At 52.9% G+C, this 14,003-nt stretch overlaps 1 protein-coding gene across 1 annotated transcript; it reads right to left on the minus strand.

Annotated features, from left to right (window-relative positions):
• Window positions 1-3,698: 3,698 nt before the first annotated feature.
• Window positions 3,699-9,929, minus strand: CNGA2 (cyclic nucleotide gated channel subunit alpha 2; the record flags this gene model as incomplete). Its single annotated transcript, XM_082003951.1, has 6 exons — window positions 3,699-5,122; window positions 5,816-5,922; window positions 6,360-6,467; window positions 8,819-8,989; window positions 9,509-9,619; window positions 9,817-9,929. The coding sequence occupies 6 exons, from the start codon at window positions 9,927-9,929 to the stop codon at window positions 3,699-3,701; spliced, it is 2,034 nt and encodes a 677-aa protein (XP_081860077.1).
• Between the last annotated feature and the right edge of the window lie 4,074 nt (window positions 9,930-14,003).

The following is a 14,003-nucleotide window of genomic DNA, read 5'->3' on the forward strand; positions in this document are numbered from 1 at the left end:
AGCTAACTTACCTCTGGAGAAGGTCTGCTGTGCTGCAGTTTCCAGCCCAGCTGTCCACAGCCTAAGGAGAAGAGGTTATTTTGAGGCTTGGTCACAATCACCAAATGACCTCGTAATGAACATCTTAAGAAAAACAAAAAGCAGGCAGCCAGGAGGCAGGAGTTATCACTGTTGTGTTCTGGCAACTTCTATCCATTTCCCCCAGCTGTGAAATGTGTACTTAATTTCCCAGAGGCCCATGAGAGCACTTTTTTGGGTATCATCCAGCAATGATTATTTCATTCCTAGAAGTGGTGCTCAGAGAGAAGGAGGGAAACCCAGTACCACACAATGCATTTATGGTTGATTCACCCGAGAATCCCAGCCCTTTTCCTGCAGCTCTGGCAGAGGGAGGCCAAGGCTGAAGATACACACCCTGGTAGCAGCAGATTTGCAGAAAACCTCTGCCGCAGAAGTCAGCGGGCTTCCCTGGGTTGATAGCACTGGAAGGGGTGGCTGCCTGGTGAGGCACCCACATTTCCCCCAGGTCTGACCTCTCTGGAGGTCAATATATTTGCTCCACATTTGATGTCTCCCACCCACAACACACAGCTGAGAAAGCTTCTATTGCATAGGGGATTTTTTTTTCTTTTTGCAGTGGGAGAGATCTAAAGGAAGGAAATGATTGATAATACACGGGCAAAGTAGTTTAATTTATCATGGTGCATGGGAAAGTCTCTGCAGGGCACGGAACAGACCCTTACAGTGGGCACCCTCAGCTTCCACCCTCACCTCCTGGATGCCAGCCTTTGGCAGTCGACTGCTCCCCATCTCCAGGAAAACTTACGGGGGAAAGGTATGTTAAAAAACCACCTGTAAAATGGGCAGTAGCCAAAGCTGCATCTGCTGTGCCCCACATCTGCTCTGCTGGGAATTTAGGCAGCCTGCAAGTGCAGCTGTGCCATTGTGTGCTTCTCTCCAACATCTGCCTTTCCTGCTCACCGGAAAAAATCATGGAGCTGCTGCTAATTTCATTAGCAGGCCCATCAAGCGGTTCATCAATTTGATTTCCTGGCTTGCCGCCGTGAGGAAACAAGCGGGGTCTGCTCTGAATTTGCAGAGCCATCCTCTGGGGTAATTTGTCTTGAAGGCTTAAAGTTTCCCGAGTTGATTATTATCTTGGATTAAAACCAGGGGAGGGAGTGTTTTTCACTTAAATAAACTTAAATAAAAATAAATACTCACTTCAATCACTTAAATAAACCAGAATATCCCCTAAACTGCCCATAGCTGCCCAGGCCAGAGGCAGGAGCTACCCTGTCCTGGAGGCAGGCAGGAGCACAGGCACCCGCTGCCCCGGGCTGCCTCCCCCGGCCTCCCGGCAGCAGCGCAGCAAAGCCCGCAGGCTCTCAACGTGCCCCCCACGGAGGGGCGCGGGTTAGGCGCTCGGGACTGGCAAAAGGGAACCGAAAAGCGCCGGGGCGGCGGCCGCCGGCCCGCGGTTCGCAGCTCCCTCTCCCGGCGCCCTCGCCGCACCCGCGGGGCGACCTGCCCGCGTCCCCCGCGGCGGGGCCGGGCGGGGGGCTCTGCCCGCCCCCTCCCCGCCTGCCGCAGGCAAGGAACGAGCCGCAAATTCAGGAGAGAAGCATCGCAGGGAAGGGGAAAGCTGGCAGCCAGGGCTCTTGGTGTTACAAGAAAATGCAGAACGGAAACCACCTCATCTTCAACCAAAGAAGAAACCTTAGTAAGAAAAGAATAAAAAACCAGAAACTGTACAATTTAATTTAGCGATGACAAAAAACTTTTTATCTTACCCCAAATTCTAATTTTGGGATTGGTAGGGGAGGGAAGGTTAAATTACCAAAAAGCAAGGCCGTTATTCTTAAATGGAAAATTCTCATACAAAATGAAAAGAGGCAGTCTTTCTCTTTCGTTGGAGGGAAAAGAGAGGACAAAGCAAATACCCTCAGTTTTCCAGCAACCTTTCTGATACTTCCCCATGTGTCAACCCATTATTTTAGCGAAAGTATTGTCTGCGTTTGACCCAGAGCATGAATTCCTCCAAAATTCCCTTCTCCACCAAATGTTCTCCTCCTTGGAAACCAGCCCCAGCCCACCCCACGGACCAGGTGGCAGGAGGTCCCAGACACCTAGGCGCTGGTCAGGGCAAGCTACATGACCGAAACAAGAAATGAGGTTGAATCCCCCAGTCCCAGCACCTCCACAGTACTGGTAGGCATGGGTGGCATTACTGCTTGTGCTGAAGTTGCTATTGCTTGCAGGGTTCTGGTGGCCTTTCCTGCATGCACCCCTCACCAACAAGCTGCTGGCACCATGGAGCCCGCAGGGCTGCAGTGCAGCATGGAAGAGCTTTGCCGGCACATGTGATGGTGCCACGTTTTCACCCTCACGTATGTCCCCATGGCTCTGCCACTCATTTCTCCTCCAGAAGGCAACTGGCCTCCAAAGCCCCAAAACTCCCACTGAGTATAAGAAAACCTCCTGCCTAAGAAAACACATGTTCTGCACCCTGAGCTGCCCACAGCAAAGCAAATACAGGCATAGTTGGGTCCCACCACTGCTTTGTTCCTTAAAAACGTGTCATTTCAATCAAACCCTTCCTGGCACATCTGGCCATCACGAGATACAGGAGAGAGACAGTTCCTGTGCTCCTGCAAGTAGCACAACAGGAACTGTCAGGCCAGCGAGCCATGGGCTTCACCTCCATGTTGTACTTGTCACCCAAGACCTCCACAGCCCAAATGGGCATCACGCTGCCTCCGCAGTGGGAGGGCTCGGGAACACCGTCCCCCAGGAAGGTGCGGTGCTCGGGGTACCAAGCCGCCTGTGCCAGATGCCATTTGACAGCACCAAATATAGCAGAAGGGCAAAGAGAGGCAGGCAGGCAGGAGGACAGCAGCTGCCTGCCCCTCCAGATAGATGTCCAGCCTCAGTGTGGGAGGTAGAGATGACCTAGGTAGTGACAGTGACCCAGACGAGCCTCTCCATTTGCAGACGTAAGAGGCACAGATTGGGCTGTTTGAGTTGAGTTTTTCTATCGTGCGGATAAGGAGTCTCTTGGTGCAGACTGAGTGTCCGCAGAGACTCCGTGGAGACTATTTACCTAAAGTGAGTTATAAAGGCTAAACCCAAAATGCATTTGTAAATATCTGGCTTGTGCTTTGGTCGCTCTTGTTGGGGTGGGTTTGTTATCTGCAAGGAATGCAGGGTCTTCCAAAGCCCGTCTCCTCCTTGGTCCCTGTATGAATGGGTAGGTGGCACATGGCAGGCTCTGTCCACCACGACTCTGTGGCTCCTTAACATACATGGGAGGTCAGCATGTCCAGGTACCCCTCCATGCAAGGTTCATGTCCCACCTTCTATTAAGGCAACTAAGAGGAAGGAGGTGTGACCGGCACAGATCTTTTGCAGAAACTGGAAAGAAATGTTAGCAGTGGCATTAGCCACTCTCCTCTTTTTAGTGATCGAAGTCCAAGGTCTCAGATCAAGGCAACAAGAAAAGGGACAGGCCTGAGGAGGAGCTAGGACAATCGCCTGTTTTGGAGCCATCTCAGGAGCTGCCATCAAGGCAGTGGCAGCAGCAATGCTAAGGACCCGAGAGAAGTCCCTGGCAAGGTAGCCACAGGATCTGCCTTGTGAAATAGCAAACACTGTCTCAGCACAAGGCCAGACATCATCTAGCTGACCTCTGCACCCCCTCATTGTGTCCCACCAGGTAAAGCTTCCTCCTCATCCTCAAGCAGACTGTCAGAGCTATCAGAGAAGAAGTCCTCCAGATCCTGCTGCCTCATCTTGGACTCCAGAACAGTAATGCGCTGCTTGAGCTTCATCTGGGCATCATTGTACTCTGTCAGGAGCCGGCCAAAGCGGATGTGCAATGTGTCCAGGTTCAAGGCCAGCCTGTCCAGCTTCTCCTCCATGCTCTTCCCTTCCGTGCTTGCCTCTGCAGCTGACTCATCCAGCAGCCCTTCCTTGATCAGGATCTCCCGGCCACGCTCCTCCAAGACCTTTCTGGCATCAGGATACTCTGTGACTGCTTCCATAAGATCTTCCTTTGACAGGCAGAAGAGATCAGAGTAGCCCAAGCTACGGATGTTGGCTGTGCGTCTGTTGCCCATTTTGCTCCCTTTAATATTGAGGATGCTGATCTCACCAAAGCAGCCTCCTGCAGTGAGCAAAGCATACTGTGTCGTTCCGTCATCTGCCACAACGGCCAGCTTCCCCTCCTTGATGATGTACATCTCTTTCCCAATATCTCCTTTCCGGCAAATGTAATCCCCTGGGCTGAACACCTGAGGGCGAAGCTTCAACACCAGCTCCACCAGTAGACCTGCCTCACAGTCCTGGAAAATCCTCACCTTCTTCAGTGTCTCCAGGTGAACATTGATGGCAATCTCTGCCCTTAACTTATCAGGGAGATTCTTGAGGACTTCCCGTTCGTCTACTGCCTTCTTGTTTGTCCACAGGTAGTCAAACCACTTGATGACTTTGGTTTCCATGTCTTTGCTCACCTTGCGGAACTGCATGTAGTGTTTGATGGCATCAATTTTTGCCTGGAACTCTGCCCTGGTGGCATTCATGTTGGATATCATGGATCCCACATTCCCCACAATGGTGGCAAAGATGAGGACACCGACAAGGAAATCAAAGATCACAAAGAGGTACTCTTCATCACGCACAGGGGGAGGGGTCTCTCCAATGGTAGTCAAAGTCAACGTAGACCAGTAGAGACAGTAGACGTACTCCCGAGTCAGATACCCATATTCAGGGTCTGTGACGTTGGGATAGACCCAGGCGTCCTCTCCAAAGCCTATGGCCTTCGAGATGGCATAATAAATGCATGCATTCCAGTGGATGATGACCAGGATGTAAAGAACCAAGTTGCTGATGCGGAAGATATTGGGGTGGCTTGTTCTGGTCTCAGTCCTATCAAAGAACTCAAACATGCGGGAGAAGTGCAGGAGCCTGTTAAAACGCAATTCAGGGCAATGCAATCCCACAGCAAAGTATGCCAGGTCTGTGGGCAGGATGGAGAGAACATCCAGCTTGAACTGTAAGGTGTGGATATAGTTATCCCGTAACTTCTTAAGGTCCTTAACCAGGAGGCCCTGTTCCAAGAAACCTAACAGAGAAGCAAATGACAGAATTATCTTGGCTTATGTTCAACTCTTCTGCAGGCTTTGCAAGCACTTCTGTGAAACTTTTTATGGTACGCCATGCACATGTGTGCATATATACACTGGATCATCCAAATGTTACCAGTTCTACCTGATCTACTCAGTTTCAAGCTTTTGTTATCACTCAAGCCCTTCATCTGGCAAAAGCCACCTAAAGATATCACTTAGGGATTTACTCTGTTGCCATGAAGAAATGGGGACGTAAAGGTTTCCATCCTCCAGATCATGAATTATTGCAGTTCCAACAGAAAATGTATAGCCACCTGGCGCGTTCCGAGAACGTTAAATTCTACTATTTTTCCATGTAGATAATTCATTAGCTGAACTGATGCAAAATCCAAGATACAGACCTTCAACTATGCCCGAATACTAACAGTAATGCAGGTAATTTTGTACAATTATTCAAAGGTGAAGTTGAAAGCTGGGATGATTAATCTTTCATTCTGAAACTTACTTCGTTTCTCAGATCTTTTAATTAGATTCTTTCTCTGGAGACTGCTTCGTACTAGCAAGTGCCAAGGTAGACAAAACCCTCCTTCTAATGGAGCTGTAGATCAGGCCTCTCCCTTGCAGCTCATCTCTACTTTTAGGGGACTGAAGCAAAGCACTCATAAGCCAGGGATGCTGCTTCTGCTTACCTGTGCGCAGGCGGATCACTATGTCCCCAATGTAGACAGAGTCCGAGATGTAGTCTAACACCAGCCAGAGGACAACATAGGTCTTTTGCAGGTCACTGAAGCAAGCCCTGGAGGATGGTCATAAAATAGAGTGGTAACACCAAGAAATCTCCGTATCATCTCTAACTATTACAGCTGAATATACACTGATTCTGAGGCTCCTACTTCTGCAACAGAGATTGGCCACTTGCCCCTCTTCTAGAATTAAAACCACTTTCTGTGGTTTCTGCCCTCCCTTGACCTAGGTGAAGCAATGCCTTGAAACCACCTCCCAAATGCACCTTGCAGCTTTACCTCGAAATCATGGTCCTTTCCAACTGGGGCCAGAGGACGGATGCTCTGCCTTTGCAGCGCAGAAGTCACAGTAATAGCGGGAGTCCCTTTCCTTTAGGCTCCCACCAGCCCCAGCACTACCACTGTCAGCTGTCTGGTCCTGGCCGAGCCATGACAGCCAGGTGAACAGGGGGATTAGAGGAGACAGGGACCCTACAGCCTCCCAGCTCACCTGGCGACAAGCAAGCACCAGTTGTAGAGGACAGGAACTGCAATGACAGCCAGCCAACGGTAATACCAGTCCCCTGCAGGGTCCACCACAAAGATCTGCCACTTCTTCCTGGAAGCAGAGAGAAGCCAGAGCTGGCAATGTATGAATGAAGGGCTAAACATAGAAAATAGGGTTTGAAGGAACCATCCAAGCCACATCCTTCCTCCCTTGCAGTAGGCCGGCTCAAACATAGTGGCAGTTTGAGTCTGTAAGCTAAAACCAATCCCAGCAGTGCTGAGCAAAATTGTCCAGCACTGTTAAAGCTCCTTTATCCCCAAAACTGGGCTCAGTAACATACCAGAAGAAGAAATTGCAGGATGGTAAGGCAAAGCAGGTGGCCTACATACACACAGCACTCCAGTGGCAGAGCCAGAAACAGATGTATGGAAGAGGGTCATCAGAAAACTTCTCGTTACATGACATTGCCTCTCCCAGACGAGATGTGGATTGGTGCCAGACAGATCTTAAAGGAAGATTAATTAAAGCAGGAAGGAAAGTGTGCTGCAGATCCGCGGGAACACCAGGAGGGGATGCTGAAGCCCCAGCGCAGCGACCCGGGGGGCAGCTGGCATTGCCAGGCTGCCATCACCGCGCTGCTCGCCGCTGCCTGCCTGCAGTCTGCTCAGCCCTGGGTCCAGCCTTTGAACTGCTCCCAAGTGTTTGATCCTGCTCCTTTTGGGACTCTGCGATAAGATGTACGTGCTCCAGTCGCCAGATCTCACTGGAGAAGCCGGGGACGAGAAACTGCGGCTGGGCTGACAGGCTTAGGCTGCAGCCTGGTAGGGCAAAACTCTCCCAGGCCCCCCCCCCCGCCCCTTCCCTCCCTTCCAGCTTTGAAAAGTTCAAACATGCAAAACTCCCCCCAGTGACAGGAAGAAAACAACCCACTTGCCAACAGATTCCCCATGCCCACCCCACTGCTTCTGACAGCTTCAAAAGCAAAACTTCTGCCTTGAAGTCTCCTTCTCCAGCGGCACAGGCAGCAGCACCGGCGGTGCCTGGAGCGTGTGGACTGGCACTCGGCACAAAGCCAGCGGCGATCCTTCACGTTTGCTCTGGGTACAGTCACAGACAAGCAGGTAGTCCAGCCTCCCCGTTAAAAGTGTTTAGCTTTTGCTCAGGAAGCGCAACTTAAATGTTTCTTGAGAATGGGACATTTTGCTCCCTGGGACATACAGCACGGACACGCAGGAAGCACTGACTCACCTGCAGCCAGCCAGGACTGTTGTAGCACCCACAAGCACCAATAACCTCAATAACTCTGTTAATTACGTTGGTAATTTCAGCTTTAAATCACCAGTGCTGCCCACGGCAGGTGGCCAGAGTCACTGACATCACGCTGACAGCGGGGCCAGGGGTCTGGGTTAACCCAGGAAGAGGGATAACCCTCTGCCTCTTCCCAAAGGCTTTGCACCCAAGCAGGCTCCCACAGCTGTGAACAGCACCTTATGTTCGGAGTTACCAGACTTGGGGGCTCTTCTTACCTGCGGAACTGAGGACCTAGAAAACAGCAGAAGTTACCACCATCTCCCCAGGAGCCCACTGGCACTGAGCAGCCCTTTCATGGCACGCTGCAGCTCCCCCCAGTAATTAACCAGCTCCCCTTAACCTCGCAGGGCAGAATGTTTTTTTCCATGACTAGTAAAGACCCAGATACAAGGCTCAGATATTTTTGTCCTACAGAAAACAATCATTTTTTGGTGTTTTAATTACCATGTATAATGGTAGGGTCCAGAGTAGTCCACAAGCTTTGCCCTTTAATTAGCCAGCAGAAGAAAAGCCAGGTTATTGCTTTTCACCAGGAGTGTGAGCTGAGGACATGAAAGGGCTGGATTTGAAAGAGCCTTTTCAGAAAGCTGCCATCACAGTGTCTGCTCTTGGCGGGGGGGTATGGGCAGCAACACACTCCCTTCATCCTGCAGATGACGAATGAGACTGCAAATCCTAGGTGTTTGTGCTTGCTATGATCTCCTGGGTGGAGACCCTGCACCCCTTGGCTTGTCCCCAGCTCCTCAAACAGAGAAGCTGAGGGTGCATCTCTTTACGGACCCAGGGCTGGCTCCAAATGCCAACCCTAGCCTTGAACTGCTCTGGAAATGGGGAGGTCTGCTAGCTGTCACGAGCCACGCAATGTGTATTTCCTACCAGGGCATGTACCAAGGGAGAGGGACAGGCCAGGTTTTTTCCACAGACACAGACTCCCAGCCCCTGTGTGCCTGCACCATAGCCCGGCAGAGCCAGGCTGGCTGCCAGGATAGAGGTAGGAGAGGGCAGGGAGGACCCTTCCCACCACTGCGTCCTACCTCCCCCTTTCCCATCCCCATCCACCGCCATTAGCCATCACTGCTGGGAGCCCCTGAGCACCCCGCATGGCTGATCTCCAGCCAAGGACAGCTGGGGCCCCAGGGGAGGGACCCTACTTTTTGTTTTCCTCCTCAGTCTCCTCGTCCTCTAGATCATTGCCAGTGCCTGCAGCCACTGTCTGGAGCTCAGGGCCCTGGAAGCGCTCGAGGAAGGGGTCTGGCCTTTGTTGCTCCTCATGCAAGCTCTTGCTGGCCCAGTCCCTCAGCACCAGCACCAGCCGGGCTATCCTGGACGGGGGAGAGAGGCAGAGTCAGGAGGTGTCTGCAGAACATGGAGAAAACAAAAGCTCAAGAGCAAGCAGAGGGGCTACAGTGGAGAAGAAAACTCTCACAGCTCCCTTCTCAAGCAAAAACATTTCCTCTTTCCCCCCTTGTAGTGATGGTGTGAGACCAAGAATACACAAGCAAGAGAGCCCATCCTGGCAGAGTCCCATGGCTCTTTCCCCAGTCCTCTTGCCATTCTCACAGGGATGTGAGGAATGTGTGGACGACTGGGGCAGAGTGAGGCTGCCTGCAAGGGAAAGGAGCCCCTGAGCCCTCCCGGGGCCCCAGAAGGGATGGAGCCATCCCCTCCTCCAGCCCCTTCCATGGGCACTGGGGCACACAGAGCAGCATTCACAGACGCTGGTCCCTGCAACCTGTGAATGCCATAGAGCAGGAGGGGACCCTCACTCTACACAAGTCCCCATGTCAGAGCCAGGCACAAAAGGCTCAGGTTCACCGTGGGCCAGCAGCACACACAAGTACCTGGCCAAGGCTCCCCTGCCTTGGAAAGCGGAGGCAGCCAGCTGCTCCCCCTGGTCTGGGGGAGCCCCACTCTGCAGCTCTGAGGAGGCATCATCCTGTGTTGAGGAGGCCCTGCAGTGGGGAAGAGGGGGGGTTACAGCCACACCATCGTGGCACCTGCCCACAGCCAGACAAACTTGACAAAGCCCGCAGCTGAGGTTTGGCATCACAGCCCTGCCCATGCCAGTTCTCAGCAGACACACCGAGCTGTCCCACTCCTCTCCTGCCCCACCACTGCCTCCCTCAACCAAACCAGGGACCAGCCTGACCTCCTGGTGCTGAGCCCCGTCCCCTCCGCATCACTCTCCACTCGAGCTTGGGTGGGTGGGCAGGGATGGCAGTTGGCCGGTGAGCTGTGCAGACCATTACTCTTGGCTGTCATCCTCCATGTGAGGATACCACGGGCACACACCCTGCCTCAGAGACCTGCAAAGAGCAGAAAACAGCCACAAGAAGAGCCATGCAGGACACATCATGTGGTTTGAACACAGAGGTACAGCACAGTATGGGAAGAGAGAGGTTCAAACCCCATGGGATGTGCCCATCCCATGTTTTCCACCACCAGCCATTGCTGATGCTGCAGTAAGAGTCCTGCAGAGCACTTCGCCCTCCCCAAGAGGTCCCACATCTGCCTGTGGCCCATGAAGGATGCTCTCGTTGTCGTTCAAGGTCCTCAGCCATTGCCAGGGCAACAGCATCCCCAGTGAGCCACGCCATGACAACGAGCCGACAGCTCTCAGCACCACTGCCTGCCCAAGAACAAGAAAACAGACTTGTAAGGGATGTAAGCACAAGGCCAGCCCTGGTGGGGAAATGCTGTCGTGCAGCAGCACGGGGTACTCGGTGCAGGTACAAGGGTGTTTGGACCTGAGCAACCACCCTCCTTCCACAGGGCACTGCAACCTTCTGGTGGTCTGCCCAGCGAGTCCTGCCTCTCATCACCACAGAAATCCCCCCTGCACTGGAAATTAAGGTTTGCTATTTAAATAGAGCCTTGCTGAGGTTCCTGCTGGCAGGAGCTACCATCTGGTTTCAGAGGGCAGCAGAGAAGACCCTACATTAACACACGGAGGCTGCTGTGGAGCTGTTAAATGTAGAATTTCACCAGGGTTTGTTTATCTAAAAAGCAAGAGATGCCCATGGGGCCTGCCCAGCCCCAGCATCACATGCAGCCTTCACTGTTCTGCTGCACCCTGGTATAGACCACACCAGGCAAAAGGGCTCACAGAAACACAGACTTGCACACGCACAGACGCAAAGGCATGCAGGCATGGCCCAGCCCTACCTAGACCAGGTATTCCCACGCTGGCCGCCCTGCCTGCTGCCCCCGGGGCACAGTACACCCTCCATACCCACAATGCATGGACGAGGCAGGTTCCTGGAGACCACAGGCTCCTGCTCTCACATGGTGCAGCCCACAGCCAAGGCTCTTCTTGGGGGGAAGGCAGTGCCTTGCACACCTCTACCAACACACACAAAGACTACATCCACACCGCACGCGCAGGGACAGTCACGCACACCCAGGACAGCCACCTCCCTGGGGCAGTCACCGCTGTCCACTTACGAGCCTGGCGTCCCCCGAAGCCTTCAACGCTTGGCTGCTGCCTAGTGCGGGCTAGCAGGGGTGGCTGGGGAGCATCCCCCCACTCCAAGCTCCCAGGCTGTCTCCGGAGCACTTGGGTTTTTAAAACACGTGTTGAGCTGCAATGCAAAGCCAGCGCAAGCAGAGCTGCCTGCACCCCTGCCCTTCTGCCCTGCCCAAGCAGAGAAGCAGGCGACGTGGCCGGGCAGCACCCTGGCACCAGCGGAGGGGCTGCCGCGGAGTGCGAGGAGGATGCACATGTGCGTGTGCGTGCGTGTGTGTGTCGTCACTATAGCACGCCCGTCCCCTGAGCATCCTCAATGCCCTGAGCAGCAAGGCACACTTCAGAGGAGTTAATAGCAGCCAGCTATTACCTGGGGGATGAAAGGGGGGGGAAACATGTCGCTCCATTTCCCTACCCGCACGTCCCTTTCTCCCCTTGCCACCTCCTTGGTGGCTGGAGAGACCCCAGACATCTCTCAGGGCAGAGCCCAGCTAGAGATTGCAGCCATCCGGAGCAGCCCTGAGCCCAGCAGCTCCCAAGTCTCCAGCAACGCTGGGGGAAGGGTCACTGCCCACCTGGGGACAGGCACAGCCAGCAGACCCCCAGCTGGGCTCAGGTCCTGCCGCACCAGTGATGCGCCAGGATTGCCTCCCAGGCCACCTGCCTCTGCCCAGCGGAGAAACAAAGCTGGTGACTAGTTCCCTGCTTCACAGGCTGTGCCACAGCTACTGCTAGGATGGAAAATTCTGCAGAAGTAGCCACATTTTAACACCCTCCCATGTAGTCACCTCTTCTCATGCTCAGGGAGCAGGCGACCAAATGGGCTGCTCTGGAGTCCTGTCGAAGAGAGCCGCAGAGTTTGAAAATGATCGCAAAATGCATCTTTCACCAATTTCTGCCCTCTTATTTTGTTCACAAGGTCATTCTAATAACTAGTTAGCAAAAAATTTGCATCCCCGAAGCAATAAGGAAGTAGTTAATTTTTACCCGCTTGCTCCAGCATCTAGCCACTTGCAGTAGCTGAGGCTGGATCAGTCCTTGCCGTGTGCCTGGAGACCTGCGCCGTGTGCGGGGCTGATCCGAGAGCACCAGCACTGGGAGTCCCTTCGCTATCAAAGATTTACCTTTTATTTCCATCAAAGCCTTAAATTCCACTTGTTCTGATCTCACTGAAAACCTGGACAGCTGGGAGCCTGAAGGAAGAAATAGAATTTTTGCAGCGATGTCCAGGATGGCTGGCAGCGTTGGGTGCTGCCTGGGTGAGCACCCAGCAGCGAGGGACACGTCACCCTGCTCTTGTCCCCATGCCACAGATGCCCATGCTGGGGACAGCTCACAGACCAGGAGCACCGGCAGCAGCACGTGTCCCCCTTCCACCTCTCCTTCTGCTCCCTCTCTGCAGCTGCCTTCAGAACGGGAACTCCAGGAGCTGCTCCCTCGCACCTCCCTCGGGCACTGTATTGCACAAGACACTATTTTCTGTGCACATTGTTATGGCAGTGACCCTAAGAGACACCCAGCCCTGCCACATGTGCCCCTGGGAGAAAGAAGAGCCAGGAGGAGGAGGCAGCGAAGAGAGAAAGGAAATAAATAAAAGAATCACACCCCAACAGGGTTGGCATTAACCAGAAACTCTCCTCCTGCAGATCACCACCAGCCAGGGTGGCTGGCATCCGTGTTTTACACCAGTGGGCCAAACGGCCTGTAGCTCTAGAGATGTCAGAAATCCAGTGTCTGACTAGATAAGGACGCGTGGCTGAGAGATCCAGCACCAGGTCAGGGTCCTGCTGCCACGGGAATAAACCTTACCCATTCCCATCCACTGGGATAGCAGGATCAGCTGGTAGAAGAAACACATCCAGAACACAGAGTTTATTAAAATATGCATTTTATGGGTCAGTGTTTCCAGATTTACACCAAGATTTATGTCTTACATAAAAGTCATATCATATCCCCTACAACCTGCCAATAATTAGCCTTTGAGAACACATACAGTTTGATCACCTCTCCTCCAAACATCTTCAATCCACACTTTGAAGGTTGTGTGTCCCCCAAAGCATCAGTCCTTCTCATCCTAAATTACAGCTTAAAAAAACCCCAAAAAAGGCACAAGCTTCCTCCAGAACACATTTGCACCTCTCAGAGAAGAGAAACCAGCCAAACGATGTACTTACTTTCCTGGCGTGAGTCACATAGCAGCAGCCCCCTTCTACAGACCCGTTGTGTAAGGTCCCCTGGTAACCCTGACCACATCCCCGAGCCACAAGCCACAGGAACCACCCTGCACCAGTGCTCCCATCCCCGGCATACACCCGGCCATAGCACGGCACGCCAAGCCCACCACACTGTCCTGGCTCTCATCTGCAATAAATCTCAGCGCTCTCCTCAACTCAGCTATCAGGCACAGGTTCAGACCCGCAATTACTTGTGGGACAGTTATTTATTAGTCACTGTCCAGTTGCCAGATTTACAGTCACAGATGCTTGATGCAGTTGCAGGCAGAAAACACCCAAGCGTCCATGTCTGTAAATAACCTACTGGGACAGCTGGATGACCTGCAGATCCAGCTACAATTACTTATAGGTAGAACAGAGAGGTCCTGTTAGGCTATGCCAAAACCTGCCCCCAGAGCCTACAAGCACAGCTCTAGCAGATGTACTGGCTAAACCACCAAAAGCATCTCAAAGTCACCTCAGATCCGAGTGTTACTAAACTCCACAAAAAGAAAGAAACAGCAAAGCTGTTGAACTGGGCTTGTTTTTAGTTGAAGAGCATCTGGGCCGAGAATTCCCCTCACCTGGGTTCTTGCACCATTGCTGAACTTACAGCTTGGCAGCAGATCTGGGAGCGATCCTGCCCTCTGGCATTGG

This window comes from Phaethon aethereus, assembly GCF_964289735.1.
Source record: "Phaethon aethereus genome assembly, chromosome: 10".
NCBI classification, from domain to species: Eukaryota; Metazoa; Chordata; class Aves; order Phaethontiformes; family Phaethontidae; genus Phaethon; species Phaethon aethereus.